This window comes from Myotis davidii, unplaced genomic scaffold (assembly GCF_000327345.1).
Source record: "Myotis davidii unplaced genomic scaffold, ASM32734v1 scaffold333, whole genome shotgun sequence".
In the NCBI taxonomy this organism is placed as follows: Eukaryota; Metazoa; Chordata; class Mammalia; order Chiroptera; family Vespertilionidae; genus Myotis; species Myotis davidii.
In genome coordinates this window covers 1,711,083-1,730,492 of record NW_006285266.1, presented here as the reverse complement: position 1 = coordinate 1,730,492, position 19,410 = coordinate 1,711,083, and the positions used below count along the sequence as shown (strand labels likewise).

Sequence of the window (19,410 nt, the reverse complement as noted above, 5' to 3'; positions counted from 1 at the left end):
CACCATCCGGAACCGCCCGGACCCATTACCAGACTGTGCAGCGGCTTTCTCCCCGGCTCCCTGCAGCCTCAGCCGCCCTTTTGCCTCTAAACTGCTTTGAGAGAGACCCTCCCAGCACTCGCACCTGATCCTGCATCCTCCCCAGGAGATTTCCGATGGCTGCTCCCTGCCTCCGGGATGAAGGCACACAAGGGCTTCGCGGCTCACTGTCTGTCTGCCTTTCGGTCTCGGTGCTCCTCGTCCACCCTGGAGTCCGTCACAATCAGGTGCATGGACTGCCACACCCCGGACGCATGTGCACGATGCCCGCCTGTGAGCTCCAGGCACCCCTGCCTCAGCCGCCAGGCCTCCCCGTCCGCTCAGAGCTCTCGTCCTGCAGGCCGGGCTCCGAGGCGCCTCTCCGTGAAGGCTGCCCGCTCCCCGCCGTCCCTCCTTCATGGCACTGAAGTTCACAAACCCGCCGTGTCAAAGCGGAAGGCCTCACAGGCAGAAGCACCGTTACTCGGATTTGGGGAAATTCGCAGCCAGGTTCCTCACCGGTAACGACAGCTGAGTCGTTTCATCGGCCAAAGATGAAAACCTTTCCCAACTCCCTGGCGCAGTCTTAATGGAGACTCTGCTCCCTGAAGGTGGGGCTCACTTAGCGGGAACCGTGTGTCAGACTGGCCCAGGTCAGCGGACGGTCAATGCAACGGAACACGATCACATGCAGCGGTGAATGCCACTGGCCACGGCCTCCCGCTCCCGCAGCTCTCGTGGGAAGCGCAGTGCCATCCCCAGTGAGTGACCGCAGGAGGCACTGGCTGGACACCGAATGCAGTGCTTCCCTGGAAACGTCCAGGCAAAGGGAACCTTGCCAGGAAGGCCAGCTTCCCATGAGGTGCAGCTGTGGGTACTTGCGGCCCCATTAAAGGGAGACTGTCGTTTCTGGAATGACACTGCCACAGTTGTACAGTGTTATGCTAATACTGGCTCTGAACTGAAAAAAGACCACCCCCAACTCCCCGGCCAGCAGGCCACCGCCTCACCCTGGAGGACTGCGGCATCCTGACCCTCGTCCTCGCCACCGCGCCCACACAGACAGTGTCATCATGCAGCTGCTTTGCCTGCCCCTTCAGTGACGCTCCATCGCCGTCCCCTCCCTCCCGCAGACCTTCACTGAGGGCCTCCTGTCCACCAGGCACCGTGAGGGAAACGTCAGGTGCACCGAGCTCCTGGGCAAGGCTGCCCTGGGTTCCCCGGCCTGGGCCCCGCATGTGCCCTCGTCTGCTGGGCACAGCTGCATGCTCCAGCCCACTGACCTGACCTGCTTCCTGCTCCCGAGCTCGCCGTTCCGTCCCGAGCCTGCCTGTCTGTCTATAACGCCTTCCCCGGCTTCGCCAACTTTAACTCTATGGAGCCTTAAGGGGCCAGGACTCCCTGCTCCAGAAACCTTCCTTGACCACCCCTGCCCCTGCCCCTCACCCCACCTAGTGCCCTGCTCTGAACTTCCGGAAAGCCCTGTGCACATTGACACGACTCTACTTCACATGTTCTACCCCGGTTTTCTGTTCTGCATCCGTGTCCTCAATTGTGCCTTGACGTGCTGAAGGCGAGGCTGGGCCCTACTCATCTTCGTGGTCCCGATGCCACCTGGGCGCCGCGGCCCGTGGGCATGCAGGGGTCCTGCTAAATGACTCAGCACGTAAGCAAAGCTGACTGGGTGAGGAACCAGGGTCCTAACCCCAGCACTTACAGTGAACCTGACGTTGGGGACACTAACTCGCTCAACTCCTGCAAAGCACAGTTCTCTCCATCACTCGGCTCCTGGGAAGGCTGGCAGCCGATGACATTGTTGGCAACAGTGATAACCTCCTCACACAGGAAGTCCCATGACGGTGGCCTGGACTGTCCACCCGCACGTTCTAGAAGACTGTCCGACAATAACATGTGTTTCATAACCTGGCAAAACCCTGGAGAGGCCGCCATCAGCCATCCAGCTTGTGAGCCTTAAACAAAACAAACCCACAACACAGCCCACTGAGCATCACAGTGAAAGTCTTTAAATAGAAAAGTGTTCACTTAGGTGCTGCTTAACGGGAAATGGCCCCAAGTGGCCAAAGGCGGGTTTCCGGGGAGAGAAACAAAGGGTGAGAAGCCTCCACGGTGACCACCGGGCACCTTTCCAGCTCCTGCCTGGCGTAAACGTTCCCTCTCACACCTGGATGCCTGGCTCCCGTGTCACTTTCTTTCCAGGGCCCGGCCGCCCGCGGGTGCTGGCGGTTTCAAACCGGAGGCGGAGTGTGTTCACCTCTGGCTGTGCCTTAGGACGCCTCACCCGTCACCCAGCGGGTCCAGGCCGGGGAGCGTCCATGCCACAGACACGGGGCACTCCTCCCTCAGGGGCCTCAGGCTGGTGCTCACATCCCCACAGCACATAGGAAACCAGCGGGCCCTGATGAGCAAGAAAACTGCAATGCAGAGTTGAGGCTGAAATTACCAAATTTTCTAAATTTACCTGTTACCCAATTTAACGACAGCAAATATTTGCACAATGAAAAGGAATGACCCCTCCTCACCAGCCCCAGCATGCCTTGCCTCATGGTTCTCCTTCTCCCCTGCCTCTGCCCAGGGGTCAGCTTTAATGTGCAGGATGCATTCGCGGGTGGGGCGGCCTCAGGCCTAACTGAGCGGACGCCAGCCTCCTTCAGTGATGCACAGTCCTGCACAGTCCACAGGTGTCCCCTGGATGCTCACCGGGCCCCCGGGAGAAGCACAAGCTTGTCCAGGGAGGGGAGAACCTCGTCCTGTGGAGAAGCTGCTTGGACAAGTACCGCGGGGAGAACATCCGGCCTGCAGGGCCTGATGCCGGCAGAGCCGCCTTGTGTCGGGTGAGAGGAAGGGGTGGTTTGCTTGTCGCTCCAGAGATGGAAGGAGAGGGCATGAAACAGTAAAATAAACACCAAAAGACGAGGTGTGTTTGCAACTAAGTGAAAACCAACCAAGGAGAATGCCTGGCAGGCAAGCCTAGAAAACATGATGTCAGAAAACGTCTCTGTTGTTTCTGAAAATGCCACTCATTTCTAACCTTGATAAGCAAACAGAATTTTGTTTAAAATTTAGTAAAACACCACCATCGTCAGCATCAGCACCATAATCATGATTATCAAGGACAGCAGCCATCCCTCAGAACTAAACTAAGTTGCTGACAATGGACAGGTTCCCTTTCTCAGCCGCCTTGAAGTCGTGTCTGGCCCCAGAAACAAATCTCACCCCCATCTCCCTCCTCCCCCATTGCTGACAGCGCTCCCCAGGGCCTGGTCCTGAAGACGGGAAACTCATGAACGGCTTTGTAAGCGGCAGCTGATTCAGTGGAAGATCAGTTTGGGGGGAGTCTTGTCTGGCCAAATCCTTGTCTACATCAAATACTTGGGTTTCACTGGCTGAGGGCTGTATAGATGCAGTAAAATCTTACGACCACTCTGTCTTCCTCGCAATAAACATCCACTTTAGCAGCTGGAAGGGGGGAAGGAGACTGTGTTCTCCGCAGCGTCCGTGTCCGTAACCCAGAGTTCAGGTGGTAGCTGCGCAAGCCCAGTGCCGGCTTGGGCAGCAGCCGGGAGCAGCCCATCCCAGCCCCCGGCTTCTGAGCGGCTCCTCATCCGCAGGGGCTTCCTGGCCGGCCACACAGGGAGGGTCAAGGCCAGGCCGCTGCCCGAGGTCACGGCCCTGCTTCCCTTCGCATCTTTGCCTGAACAACCACCAGACAGGCCGTTTGTAAAGGCCCAATGACAACCTAAAAGATTACAGCGGATCTGCTTTCTTAATACAAGTGAACGGGAGTCACCATGGAGATGTGAGGAGTGGCCCTGAGATAAGCAAGCCCTCGCGGGGGGGAACAGGGGGGCATGCATGGAAGGATGAGAATGAGCTGTAGAAACATGAGAGGCGTGAACTATCGTGTGTGCAGGACACATGCCCTGTCGTAGCACACACACCTCTCACACACATCACCATCCAGGAAAATGGCGACTAAGAAAGTCAGCCGGGCTATCACCTGGAGTGTAACGATGGGGAAGTCATCGGGGCTGAGGCGGCGTGTTCTCTCCTGGGCAGGACAACGAGAAGCTGTCCCTCGGGCACCAGTGTCAGGGAAGGACCAGGCTGGGAGGGGCTGGGGGGAAAAGGAGTGAGAACCAGGACTCCTTACCTCCTCTCCGGCCTGGATGTCTCGGACGGCGCGCAGTAGGAGGTGGGGCCCGTTGAACACGATCGAGCAGTTGGGGTCACAGCTGTGATTGAGCAAAGACATACTGGAGGAAAGAAGAGAAAAAAGGGGGAGACCATCACAGCTCAGCAGAGTCCAACATCTACATGCAATGAATACAATTCACTCGGGGGAGGGGCGCAGGTGAGGCTCAGGGCCCAGGAAGGGGCCTCGGGGGCCCTCACCGCAAGGCCACGAGCCACTGCCTCGGAGCTGAGATCTCCCCGGGATGGAGGCTAAGGGGGGAAGTTTGTTAACAAACACGTTTTCTGAGTCCTCTTTGGGGGTGGGTGGGGGTGGGGAGGAAGTGGTTGTCTCATTAGGTACCAGGCAGTGAGATAGCCCGATATAAAGACGGAGAAGACAGATGTGCAAGCACATCCCCCCGAGACAGGTAATGGGACGCGGCCGTGTCCCTGCGGCCAGCACAGCTGACCTTCCCACGGGACCTCGTCTGTCCAGCCTGGAAGGAGCGACCACGTCGGCTGGGGCATCGCTGCTACCAGGAGTAATAGACCTTCCTCCTCAACAGACGCTGCGGTTGTCTTGCTAACTGGACCCCGTGCCCTCTGGGCCTGGCAGTGATCTCATCTCCCTGCAGGTGGCTTATTTACCACCCGGGGAAGGGACTGGATTGAAGCTGCCTTCATATCTGACAGCGCTTAGAACTCCTGCCCGTGAGCCTTTTCATGTAGAAAGCCCTCTCTGAGCAGCTGAGCATCTTTATCAAGTTTGGTCACGTGATCATTCTTACAAGGGGCACTTACAGATAAAGAAATGACATGTCGAAGTGAGGTGGCTGCCCCAGGACACGGCTAGTAGGTGGGACTGGACTTGAGCCAGGCGTCTGGCCTCAGAGCACCTGGCTGCACCCTCTGCTCTCCAAGGCCAGCGCCAATGCCCTGCGGTCCGACACTTGTGAGATGTACGAGAGGAGGCGGGATTCTCAGGTTCACAAATAATTACAAAGTGACGAGGTTTGTATTTGGACCCTCGTGGCGTGAAACTAGGAGTGACGGAGAATGTGTGGGGGACAGGCTAGTGGCTCAGTGATAAAGGCCACTTCAGTGACAGCCAGCGTCCCACCTGGAGCACTGGGCTCGAGTGAGCTGAGCCAAAGGACGGAATGAACGGGGGGTGCAGCCGGGGGCCTGGTGAAATGACCCAGTGCTTCAGCCAGGGGGCTGGGGAGCGGGAGGGGACTAACCAACCTTATCCTGACGGGGTATTGGCACCCACCGCCCCACCTTCTAACCCAGGTTCCCCGGAAAAGAATTCAGGCCTGAGGGCTGCCTCTTGGCTAACACCACGGTGACTGTCAACCTTCTGTCGCCCACGGCACACGTAAACCGATTACTAAAATTCTGCGGCACACCAAAACATCTATTTGCTGCCAATCTGACAAAATAGGTATGATTTTGATTCAGCCACACTAGACGGCTATGGTTGTGTAAGCTGTTGCCATTTTTAAATCTGAGAATCGAAGGGCAAAGAGGTCAGTGCCCCTGACTGGTCAGGTGTTGCATGTTCTAAAAATCCTTGAGGCACACGGTTGGAAACCACTGCCACGGCATATAACGTGGGGTTATAGAGTTGTTTTCTTTAAACTTAACATTTTCCACTTTCTTGTAGATTACCATCGGGTCTTAAGCCTGGCTCTCCAACTAGCTGCTGCAAGGGCCTTTCTCCTGCTCCCAAAGGCTGGGGGCCGGGGTTGGGGGGGACTGAAGTTGCTTCTCCCGGGAGTGAAGTGCCATACCTGGGGTACAGGCCCACGCCGACTTCCTGCATCTCCGCGTTGCAGATGGTGAAGGAATTGCAGATCAACTGCGGAAACAAGGGGGACAGTCGGGTGAGCAGAGTCACCCAAGAAACTGCGCAGGCAAGAGAACGAACTTCTCAAAATAAACGCGGGGCCTTTGAGTGGCCGCTTCGGAAAGGTCCAAGCCAAACCTGAATGCTCTTCCATCTGCGAAAGATACCTGGGCAGCAGGTAAGAGCGTATCAGTGGGTAAGGACAGACATACCGACATCCTGTAAAAAGCCAGGCGTCAGCCAGCCCTGGGCTGGGGTTTCCGGGTGCCCTCTCCCGTCAGGTTAAATAAGTTTTCTTAAGTTGATTTCAGAGGGCACAACCAGACATGGTGCAGCCGGGGTTCCTGGGGGTCAACACCAGAAGCGGATGCCCTGGACAAGGTCGGACCGCCCAGGGCCGCCGCTCCCAGTGCCCACAGCGGACAGCAGCCCCGAACCAGAACATGGGCCGCTGCACCCTGTCTTCCTTGCATTCACCAAAGGGAATTACTTAGGAAGCTTGTGTACAAATTAAAAAATTACAGAAGGCTGAACGGCACAGGGGCTTAGGGGGCTGGGAGGAAGGCCTCGGTCCTGTTAAATTCAAGAAGGCCTCGCCGACGTGCGAGCGAGACAGGGCCAGCGCCACTGGGCTAGGAGGGCACTGTCAGGGCTGGAGGCAGGTTCCTGTGAAAGGAGGCAAAGTCTGAGAAAGCGTAAGTCCTCGAAACTCTCCCTCTGCTCCGAAGAGCTTTTTATGAAATCCAGCGCAAACTACACGATTTGGCATTTTTCCTCCAAAAGTCTGACAACGCTGCAGTTTCTAATCGGGGACTAAACTGGTGCACACACACATATTGTAAACACGCCCTGGCTAAACTGCATTAAAGGCATCTGTTTCACATTAAGCTGAAACAGTGTACTGCCTATACTTTTTTATGTATAAAATGGATGGTGAAAATATACAACAAAAAAAATCCTGTGTTTTCTTTTTGAAACTTTAAACTTTTAAAAATGGGTATGATCTTTTTGGGGGGTGGGGTATGAATACTTTTTTTTTGTCTTGTTACTCCTCACCCGAGGACATTTTTTTCCATTGATTTTTAGCAAAATCAGCCAGGGCTAATACATATTTTAAAAGTATAATCAGGAATTTTACTGAAGCAACCCACCAATGAAAAACCAGATCAAAGAGATCTAATTTGCAAACTTTCAAATCAAATGAAAATTGAATTTTTTTCTGAACTGTGAAGCAAATTCAAGGTTTTTACAAAATAAATTTATTCTGATGGAACTTTATTTTTAAACGGCTACCATGTTAACTTAACCCCTTCCCCGGCAGAAACGTGTATACACGTTTTCACAAAATGTTCTTTTTTCAGTTGTCGACGAGTATACTCGTCTAAAACTTTACCTTCAAAAACCAGCTACATACGTACCATTCTAAATAATTTCATCTAGAAACTTTCTGAGGAAATACTATTCTTAACCACAGAACTGGGAAGAAAAAATAATTACAAACTGTTTTCATAACCAGCATCAAAAATACTATATAGAACCAAAATAAAAAAATTAGACTGAAAAAGAAACGTTTTTAACAAAAAAATTGTTGGGGAAGGGGTTAACTGTCTCTTCCTCCAGGAACTTCACCTGATCCCCAGATGTTGCTGACTTTTTTTAAAAAAAAAATTATCTTTCTTGTTGAAAGTATTAGAAGTGCCCATTCTCCCAGGCCCTCAACCTTTTAGAGCAGGGGTCCTCAAACTTTTTAAACAGGGGGCCAGTTCACTGTCCCTCAGACCGTTGGAGGGCCGGACTATAGTTTAAAAAAAAAAACTATGAACAAATTCCTATCTATGCACACTGCACATATCTTATTTTGAAGTAAAAAAACAAAACAGGAACAAATACAATATTTGTATTTGCATGTGGCCCGCGGGCTGTAGTTTGAGGACCCTGTTTTAGAGTATGTATCACACTGGACCATTACCCACCCGTTTCCTGGACACCATACACAACTAGACTGTGAAATACCCAGAAGGCAATGCTAGTGTTTCACTGATCACTGTTCCCGGGTCTCCCACTGTGCCTGGCACATGCAAGTGACCAGCACACATTTGTTCTGATGGATGGATGGTTGCATGGGTGTGACCCTCAATATGCCCGGGGGGTCATTATCCTGAACAGGATGAGAACAGAAACAGAACACAGGCACTGTGAGGGGAAAGGGACGCAGTTCTGTGCCACGAGAAGGAGGAGAAGTTCATCTTCCATCTCTCCTGTCCTTGGCATCCAGCCTCTCTAAGTCCCTACTCATACCACTGCGGATCCTTCCTCTCTATTCTAGGTCAACTTTTTCACCTTCTTTTCCATCAGTTCAGTGGGTGGGATGGCAATTTTATCCACCGGAAGAACACAAGGACTAGTTTGATTCTCTGCTTAAAATTCCCAGAGCCTCACACATTGGGCACAAAATAAATATTTGCACATGAATAAATGAATGAATGAATGAATAATGAGAGCCCCCATGTTTCTCTCCTCCCCTACCATTTCTCTTGCATCTTTCCCTTTTATTCCTTACTTTCTTCCCTTCTTTTTCTTTCCCTCTTTTCATTATTATCAACTTGCCACCCTCATCCCTCATTCTGCCCCACTCCACAACATGAGTGGGACATTTTAGTTTTATTTCACAAATCCTAGACAAGTTCCTCATTTGTATTATCCTGAGAGGAGTTATGTGCTAGCATTCCTGTGCTAGTGAATAAAAATTTGAATTTACCTACTCTCACTTCCATTAAAAACATCGGTGCCACGCAGCACTATCTGAATTAAGGACACTGTACAGGGAATCTTTGTGACAGATGTAGCCGAAGCAATGCAGACATGAGGGCACTCTCGGGGTTTTCTCTCTTAAATGAGAGGACAGGTAGACAAGTCTGTATGTGCTCAGGTGAAAACGTGAAAATAATTGCTCTTTATACCAAGAAATAAAATAATGGAAACACAGCCCAGAAATAAAAGTTTGAACATTTTTTTCAAGCTACTGTCTTTGTATAAACAATTTTCCTAGAAAATTGCATAAGTTAAAGTTAACAAATGAATTTAGGAAAGTATATAAATGGGATTACAGTAGCCCTCAGTCCTTGGTTTTGCTTTTCAAGGTTTTGGTTACCCATGGTCCAGTGTAATCCAAAAATACTAAATGAGAAATTTCAGAAATCGACAATTTACATTTTAAATCTCGCACCGTCCTGCTCCATCCCGCTCCGTCCGCCCAGGCCCTGAATCACTTCTTTGTCCAGCGTCTCCACGCTGCATGTACACCCGCCCAGTGGTCACCTAGTAGCCGCCTTGGTGATCAGGTGGACTGTCAGCTGTCTCAGGCCATGTTCAAGTCGCCCTTATTTCACTACTCATGGCCCCGAAGCGAAAGAGGAGTGAGGCTGGCAATTCGGATATGCCATAAAGTGCTTCTTTCAAGGAAAAAGGTGAAAGTTCTCAACTGACTAAGAAAAGAAAAAAATTGGATGTTGTGGTTGCTAAGACCTACAGTAAGACCGATTCTTCGAGCCATTAAATTGTGAAAAGGCTAAAGAAATGCGTGCTAGCTTTGCTGTCACAACTCAAACCACAAACATTGTGGCCACAGTGTGTGACAATTCTTAGTTAAGATGGAAAAGGCATTAAACTTTACAATAAGTATGTTTGTGTAGAGAAAACAAAACCTAGTATAACAGGACTCGGTACTGACCCTGGTTTCAGGCATTGACTGGAGGTCTTGGAACCCACCAAGGGGGACTATTGTCTATAATAATAAAAGTATAATCTGCTAATTAGACCGGACAGCCAAACAACTTTCCGGATGACATTCCGGATGTCCTTCTGGACTAAGCCACGGCGTGTCCTAACTAAGCAGAGGCAGTTAGGGGAGATCAGGCAGGCAGGTGAGTGGTTAAGGACAATCAGGCAGGCAAGCGAGCAGTTGGGGTGATCAGGCAGGCAGGCAAGCAGTTAGGGGTGATCAGGCAGGCAGGAGAGCAGTTAGGAATGATGAGGCAGGCAGGCAGAGTGTTTAGCGGCCATCAGGCAGGAAGGTGAGTGGTTAGGAGCCAGCAGTCCTGGATTGTGAGAGGGATGTCCTACAGGGTTCGGGCCTAACTGGCAGTCAGACATCCCCCGAGGGGTCCTAGATTGCAAGAGGGTGCAAGCCGGGCTGAGGGAACCCTGCCCCCCCCTCTGCACGAATTTTGTGCACCGGGCCCCTAGTATTTAAATAAAAAAGCAATTCTTTCTGAAAAGTAAGCTTGAATGTTACCTTTAAAATATTTCCCCTGCCAGGATATTAAAAAGTCATGTTTACTCTTCAAAATTTTTCCTTCGAGATCATCAAAAGCCTTTGTAACTCTGCAGCCTCTCTAGATGATAAAAACCTAGTAGGCTAGTACAAGGCCACGGAGCCTCTGTATGTTGTGAAAACAACTAAACTGAAATTTAAAATATTCTATGAACAAATTCTTTCGTCATTTGGTTCAGATTCGAGGTCCAGAAGCTGAGGCTTGGGTTCTGAGGTTAAAATTCTCCTGTAATAATTAATACCAACACTCAAGGGGAATATTTCAGAGACTTGTTTTACATTCGTGTTTAAATTTCACATGCTCCTCTAATTTTCGGAACCAGAAGCCTTTTGTTGTAGCAGCAGGTAAACAGGAAGACCACCTCCCGCATTACCTTGAATGGCAAAGCTAAGCAGCCCTCAGAACACTTACAGCTCATTCAGAACAGAGTGAGTGGACACCCACAGAACACCGTCCCCTCCCGCCCCTCCCGCAGTCACTGGTGTTTACAAAGAGCCTGCTCTGTAACCACGTGGCTTTAGCTGGCTTCTAGCCTACTTCAAAGATTGCTTTGTATTTCAAATATATATATAAATCTTAAACCATAAAGAAGGGAACTCAGTTTCTGAACATAAACATAAAGTGTCCTCAAAGACCACCTGCATCTCTCTTACAACTTCTCTACTTAAAGCATAAGTAGAGGGACTGTTCCGGACACAGAACCTTGGACCTGTAGCTTATGAACTAGAGGGACTGAATGTACATTTTCAAAAGGGAACGTGCTAATGTTTAGGCTCATTAAGCTCTGTGTGTAGAAGGAAAGGATGTAGGGAGGGTTGGCAGCTATGAAAACCAAAAGGAGAGGTTTTCATTCAAAACTAGAGGCCCGATACACAAAATTCTTGCAACAGTAGGCCTTCGTAGCCACGGCAGCTGCCTGGATCCTTCCCTCACAGCCGTGGTGGCTGCCTGGATCCCAGGGCTGCAGCTCCGTCTGGAAGGACGTCCGGTCTAATTAGCATGTTATGCTTTTATTATTATGGATAACTGCCCCTCCCCTGACTCCCAGAACTCATCACTTTCTAACTTGATGAGCACAGTGAGCATTTCAGTCAGGGTCTGTCATTCTCCGCTTCTGGAGTACGACACTGTATTTAACACAGAATCGTTTCCCCAGCACCGTCTCATAAACCTTAAGCGATTCCAAATCTTACCTCCTGGTCTCTCCCATGAGCATGGCACATACTCACCCACCTTCTATGACTGGAGTTGGGCCTGCCCTGACTCCCGCCCTCCTCTGCTCACTCATTTACCGTCTTCCCCGGCCCTACGACAAAGGTTTTGCAATCTCCGAGCCAAGGAACAACGGGAGGATGGGAGCTCAGGACCGAAGAGGCAGCATTTCCCAAAGGTCAGCCCACCAATCCCAGGATTCGCACCAGTGTTTCTAGAAGGGTCACAGCAGCAAGGGTGGCTATGGCAGCCTTTCAATTTTTAAAAAATCAATAGCTAAAGCAATTCCTGTAACATGTTCTCCTTCTACCAGGAGTAGCAGGAGTCTCTGTGGGTACTGTGAGCGGCCTGAGGAAGTGGGCAGCCAACGGAGCTCCCCTCCCAGACCCCGGGGTCTGACGTGGACTTCCCAGGGTGGCTCAGATGCTATTTCTTTTGCAAACTGAATGGGCCACTGGTTAAAGGCAGTCAGCAAGGATGTGGGAAAATAAGGTTAAGGAGGAACATCAAAATGATAATTCTCTAACTCTGACTCAAGATGCTGCATATAATGACTTTTATGTGGTTGAAATTCTTGCCTCGCACCTCAAATGTCTCTGATAATTGGAAAATGTTAGAAAGTGAACACATGATGGGTATATAGTCTTATTTTTAGCAGATGGCATGAAACTGTAAGTCTCTATTATATTATTTGGATGTGCTTGCACCTCGCCACCGAGGATCAGAAGGCGGAAATCATGACATCTGAGCTGGCCTGTTGCTTAGAGAGGAAATGGTGAGAATGGTAAACACCAGGTCACGAGAGCCACTGCTCTCTGAGGCCCAAACCAGAATATTCATTTACAAATAATGCTGTAATTTAAATCAAACTAAACCATGCACACAACTTGTTAAAGGGGAACATTTAAAATCTCTCTTTATCTTATACGACTATTATTTAAGATTTTGCAAATGGCCTTTATGATACAAACTAAATAAAAAATGAAGTATTCTTCCGTAAGAAGACTTCTTTATTTTTATTGCCCATTAGCAACATACTCGGGAATGCGTCCTCTAGACCCTGCCGCACGCCCCCGCCCATAGGTCTGTTTCCAGAGTGCCTTGTCATAATTCACGCTGTGGTCACAGACAGGGCACACCATTCACACAGAATGCTCAACGATGACCTGCCAAAGCTCAATCAATATCAGGGCCAACTTCATGAGTCAGGGAAGAGGCACCATAAAAACGTGCTTCTGGTTTAAATCCTTCCCAAGGTCAAATGCCCGAATGTTAGCAGAGGAGTCACAGAATGAAGCGCTATGAGGTAACAGGCTTGCGTTCTACAAGCCACTCACATGTTCATTTCTCTAAGGGCTCTGCCTACGGCTGAGTTTATATCTTAAACAATCTTCCTTGATAATAGGACGCAAAACAGAAACGATAGTGGCAAATCCGCCCACTGTTCTCTCCCCGAGGACACGGTCTGCCATTCCACCTCCTGACAAGTCACCTATGAAAAGGGCGCTCAATGCCCGTGCCTGTCCATCAGGGCCCCTTGTTACTTTCCTCCGACTCCCGAGGCTCAGGGCCCTGGGATATTCCTACACGATTCCTTACAGGATCTGGCCTAGGTCTCCATGGCTCTGCCCGAGTCTTTAATGTCATCGAGCCATGCTCCTATTCAAACAGTTTATCGTCGCAAGGAACTGAACTGAACTGAACGTGTCACACTTGGAGGTTCTTCCGTTCAGCTTGACTCTCCAAAAAGTGTTCTCTTAGGTCAGTGGTCGGCAAACTCGGCTCGCGAGCCACATGCGGCTCTTTGACCCCTTGAGTGTGGCTCTTCCTAAGCCTTAGGTGTACCCTAATTAAGTTAATAACAATGTACCTACCTATATTGTTTAATCAATCGTTGTACTGTTGATATTTGGCTCTGTTGACTAATGAGTTTGCCGACCACGGTCTTAGGTGATCATTGAGTTTCATCATTCTCGCCCCACGTAACCAGAGCCGGTGCCCACCCGCGTCGGCTCCCAGTTCCAGCCTAAACTCCTAAATGGACTTTGCTGGTTGGCGTGTGTCCCTCACTGAGGCTGAACTGGACACAGCAGAGCGTGGCTCTAGTCCTCTGTGCTTTTCCATCGAGCCAATGGAGCCAAGAAAACCACGGGAAAATGTTCCCGGTGAAAGAGAAAACCGAACACTAACCAAACGCTTCATGTGATACGCAAAGGAGAGAGAAATTCCAGCGCGAGCTGAGGTCAGGGCCACCATGTGACACTCAGGGCATGCTCACTCCAGGGGACACTGTGGCCGGCCAGTGCCTGTCACTGGTCCCACCGGACATCTTCAGGAGAGAGACCCACCGCCTGCCTGTCACCGGCTAGCAGCCCGGAGCACGTGACATCACAGGCTGCGTGGCCCTGCGCCTGGACACGGCTCGATGGCCCGCGGCAGGAGCCGGGAAGAAAGAACACCGGTCGGACTAGTTCCAGCTCTGACGACAGCCCACGGGCGCCAGGAATCTGGGCTCTGGGGTCGGACAGCCCCTCTGTGACCTCGCAATGTGCGTTCCTTTATTTTCAGAAATACAGAAGGAAGTAAAAGAGAAGAAAAACCCTGGCTCCCCCCGCACCCCCACCCCGAGCCCGCTTTCTCTGATGCTCACATCAGCCCTCCCGCGCCTCCGGCCATTCCACGGCCAGCCGCCACACCAAGCAACTGCGGGGTTTCCGCACAGGGACAGCGCCGGGTCACCTGTCCTCTCTTCTGGTGCCGCTTTAAACTAATCGCCACCATGATACATGAAGAGTTCCTCTTCAGCCTCTGTCCTGACCAGCTTCCTGAGTTGGAGACTAGCCTAAACTCCAGTTTCACGGAGATTCGAAAGGGAGGCCCCTCCCAGGTTCAGGCATTTCTGTGTATTAGTTCCAAGAGGTTAGAAATTCTACTTTATTCTTCCTCCCGCCCTGGCTCCGACACACTGAGTGTGCTCAAAACTGTTTGCTGAATGGACGAACAGGGACTGAGTATGTTTAACATCAGGGACTTTGCCTGCCTTCGTGACTTCCACATACAATTGTTAATAAAGGCTACTGTCATTATGCAGCAAAAAACAACAAAAAGAAAAGCTCTCGTAATGGTCTTCTCTCTCCCTCCTTTCCCTGTCCCCTCCCCATTCCTCCTACAGCCGACTCTCACTCAGTGACCCACACAGTCCAGGCTCCAGAGCAAGACAAGTGTGAGGTGAGAACCCGCCCACAGTGACCGAGACCAGCAGGCGAGAGCGGCGTCAGCCAGGACACCCCACGCGAACCCAACTGTGGCCAGAGGGTCCCTGCTGGGCGGGAGCAGTCAGGGCAGCCCCCGAGGGGGGGGATGCCAGTGTGGTACCTGGAGTCTGGAACCCCAAGTTTAACTCACACTTCTCATTCCTTATGTGACATCGTGGGAAAATGCCCACCTAATCATAGATCCTAAAAATGTGCGTCCGTAGGCTGAGGAAAACCGGTACAGACTTAACACCTACACGCACCACTTGCCGCCCAAGGGTTGAAGGTGGCGACATCACAAAACTGAACAGAGCGAGAAGGACAGACACAGGGTTTGGCCACGGCCTGTGGGACGAAACACCTACCACGTCTTCCTCGGTTTGAAGGAAGACTCGCAAACCTCAAAAATGCACCCTGTTCTCAGCCCGCATGGCTGGAAGAGGAGAGGAGGGGGGAAAGGGCAGCGTTAAAGACGAAAATACCGCAATGCAGTTGTTTTCTCCCAAGAACCAGACAGGAGGCCCAGGAAGGGCCCTGCGGTGGTGTGAGCCCGAGGAGCCGCCTGGGGGGTGGGGGGGCCTGGCTGCTGGGAACCCACCTGTCCACAGAGCTCTCCCCACCACGCGCTGGGGCCACACCACACACTCACTGTCTCCCCGCAGAGCCCAGCCCTCCCTGAGCCCCGAAAGTCCTGCAGGGAGGGGCCTCCATGTCTAAGGAGCCCCATTGTGAAGTGCTTCTCATCCATGCTCTTGTCCGGGCCTCCTGCCCCCCACAGGACGCTGGCAGGCCCGTGGGGCATTTTCAGGACGAGGACAGGAAGGCTGGAGAAATCAGTACTCGATTCCTCGATGACATGTTCACCTGCCCCTCCACCCTCTCCCCCAACCCTCTCCATCAACAGCATTTGGTTTGTCAAAATAACCAAGAACGTTTGGTCCTGAAGGAATGAGACTCAGGACAGACTGGTAGACAGGGCGGGGGGTGTCAAGTGAAAGGCAAGGCCAGGAACACAGCGATGTGCTCTGGGCCTTCAGAAACAGAGAGTCGTTCATTCATTTATTGAGGGTCTATTACAAGCATGTCAAACTCATGGCCCACAGGGTGCATGCCTCGTTTATTGGCCCGTGTTAGCATTTGAGTTTGAAATGCCTGGTATACTATATACTAGGCACAGTGCTAGCACTAGGAAGAAAGGAAGGAGGGAAAATGGACTCTTATCATTTTGCCTAGTGATCTAAGTGAGATAAGAAAGTAAAAAATGTCATGTTTCTCTCTAATTCTGACAAATTTTAGCCCAAGATGATTTTCATGACTATCAGCCGTATTTCTCTAAGACGCTGCCAGGATCCAGGCTGCGAGAGTGCGGGCTGCGCTCTCATCTGTCTGGTCAGCTGAGAGACGCACCTGACAGTGAATCAGCCACTCAACGGCGTTTATCATGATGCACACGTACTCTCCAGATCGAGGACATTTTCCCATTGAAAATGAGGAAGGGGAGAGACAGAGAGAGAAACGATGTGACAGACACATCGATTGGATGCCTCCTGCATGTGCCCTCACCTGGGCTGGGGATCAAGCCTGCAAGCGAGGTACGAGCCCTTGACCGGGATCAAACCCGGACCCTTCAGTCCACAGGCCGACACACTATCCACTGAGCCAAACCCGCTAGGGCCAGATATCTTTTTAAAACTATTTTTCATGACTATAGATGCGTCCCAGCAATTAAAAGTCAGATATGCTCCCTCCCTCCTTCGCATTGTTCTTTATAATGATCACTCTCAATGCTTCCACCCACAGGAAGCATCAAAGCCCCCTAGTTTGTGAAACTCAGCAGTCACCCTACTGCTCGCTATCAGTCACGTCGTCCTTCCTGTGGGGTCCACGCAGGTTTAATTAGTTATTTGTAATAAAAAGTAAAATTCCAAACGATTCTCTTTGCTTCCAGTCTTATTTTGCTCATCCTCTGCCTCATTCCCAACATCTAAATGCAAAACAGAACATACTCGCGGAAGGAATCAGGTTTTGATAATTACAGCAGCACAGCTGAATCTGCACATGTGAGGTTTCCAACTTTAAGTTCAGGAACAATGAAAAGCATAACCGTTCAAATAAGAATGAATCTGCTGTTTCTGAAAAAAATAATTGTATGTTATCAGTATCAGTAAAAGAAATGTTGGTTTCAAAGAGAATAACACAAAACGACGCCTAAGTAAGGATTATTATTGCAAAGTCTAGTTGAAGGGGAAAAATAAACCAAAGCACTGTCGATAACAGATACGCCTAAAACACTGACATGCAAGGATCACGCTGGGAAATGGAGCAAAAATGAACTAGAAGGAAACAGGCATAAAAAGAAGGGGATTAAGGGAACAATGAGTTGACAACAAAAACGTTACAAAGTCCCACAGGAAAGAGGAGTTTGAGAACTACTGAATGTCAATATGTATTTGGATTGCTGTGAAGAAAATAAAAGGTTGAAAAAAATAAAAAGACATAATTGCTTTAGATGGCTTTCTGGTGATAACTCGGCCCACTGAGTCAGGAAGACCATCTTCAGAAGCCAATGAATGAAGAGGCAGCGGGCGGGTGAGCGGGAGAGCATGGGTAACGGGCACCACTGGCACTGCTGTCCTAACAAACCAGCTTGAGAAGACTGTGATGCCAGCTCCCAGAGGCGCTGTTGCTGATCGATGAAAGGTGCCCCTCTTTCACCCATGCCAGCTGACATGCACTACCATGTTCTAAGCACAGTGCGGACAGACCAGCTTTCACTAAGCTACAGGCAGGCACCGCCCGGGACATACACCCCAGCAGAGCTGTATACACGCCTCCTAGATACCGAGCCTGAAACCCCCAAAGGCCCTCAATGCACAGAGTGTGTCCCCACAAAAGCCTCTCGATGCCTCCGCCCCCTGGACTCGCGCAGGGTGGGTGCACACCTGCGTGCCACATCAAAGCCAAGGCCAGCACCTCCAGCTTCAGGAAGGCTCTGCATTCCTGACAGAAGGCAGTGAGAGCTGGAGCAGGTAGCAATTAGAGGCTGGGCAGGAGGCCCTAAGAGTGTGAAACAAAGGACCCTGGTAGGCATGTAATCACGAAATCCCCAACATCCCAGAAAGTGATAAAATAAACACCTCTGGGCAAAGTGCTGTTATTTCCTCAAAGAGGTTTTCAAGACAGTTAGACATCTTCCGTCACAACATAAACTATCATCAGCGCATCAGGAAAAAGGAATGAAGCAAGGTGAGATTTTCCTTTCTTCTCCCATAATGAAACTGACCACACAGGGAACCCTGCCTGCCCATTGATATATGGACTCCAGCGACACAAAGTCTCTAAATTAACTAAAATATTTTTCAGGATGTTACTCTAAGGAGAGAAGGTGCGGAAAGCAAATCTCAAAAGAAAGAGCTTACAAGTAATTTGGATTCAATTTTTATTTTTATTTTTTTATATTTTATTGATTTTTTTTTACAGAGAGGAAGGGAGAGAGATAGAGAGTTAGAAACATCGATGAGAGAGAAACACTGACCAGCTGCCTCCTGCACACTCCCTACTGAGGATGTGCCCACAACCAAGGTACATGCCCTTGACCGGAATCGAACCTGGGGCCCTTCAGTCCGCAGGCTGATGCTCCATCCACTGAGCCAAACCGGTCAGGGCATGATTCAATTTTTAAAAATGAACAGCAGCAATAACAAAACTACTGCTCATACTGGGCAGGGTACGTTCACTGGTTAGTTTTCGCCTCTTCTTCACCGTGCTACCACCGAGGAAGCCTGGAGCTCAACACCAAGATGAAAATGTGTTTAGTAATTGTCCTTACTGAAGCACAACAGAACTGCAGATTTTCAACAATGATTTTGCTTGAAATAAAGAATTTTCTCTTTACCTGTTTTTGAACACAATAATCCTCTTTATCTTGAAGAATTACAAACAAAATCACTAATAGATGCAATATTTTGGGTGAAAAGACACTAACACGTAGTACCTTTACATATTAACTCAGTGATGTCATTAAATCACAGGTAAGTCGTCAATATCCTAATCAATCAACACTGTAATTAGAAAAAGTATATTCAGCCTTAGTCTTTACGTAATTTGCGCCGGGATAAATGTGTGTAGTGGTCAAATGTTGCTCATCTTTCCCAGAGAAGTGTTCTGAAAATGCTAGCCAAAATGGAGTTGGCAACTCCTTTACTAAGTTGCTTTCTATGTGGCAATAATAAATCAAGGGTGTATATCAAGATGAGACAGATACAGGAGTCCGTGTCGAACCCCAGCAAAAGGTAAGCTAAGGCAAGTGGCAGATTATTCCAAATTCAAGTAGCAACCAGGCCACATCTTGGTCACCTCTCACATTCATCCCCTTTTTCCCCATTTCCACTGCGGTCACCTGGATCTCATTTGAGACTTTCCAAGGTAAGTTCTCCTGCTACCCTCCCCCGACTTTTTCCAATCAACCCTTTAAATTTCCACAAGAGAAAGGCGAGCTCTACCCAGTGGTTGCTAAAGACACAATTCTCTTCCCTGATATTCAAGTGTC

General features: G+C 50.0%; 1 protein-coding gene across 1 annotated transcript in view; it reads right to left on the bottom strand.

The window, feature by feature from the left end:
* SMYD3 (SET and MYND domain containing 3) overlaps positions 1-19,410 on the bottom strand; it is a 464,760-nt gene that overhangs the window by 160,740 nt on the left and 284,610 nt on the right. Inside the window, exons 5-6 of the mRNA XM_006756044.2 lie at positions 6,006-6,073; positions 4,190-4,292 (exon numbers count right to left, since the gene is read on the bottom strand). Coding sequence (XP_006756107.1) covers positions 4,190-4,292; positions 6,006-6,073 — 171 coding nt within the window. The remainder of the gene's footprint in view (positions 1-4,189; positions 4,293-6,005; positions 6,074-19,410) is intronic.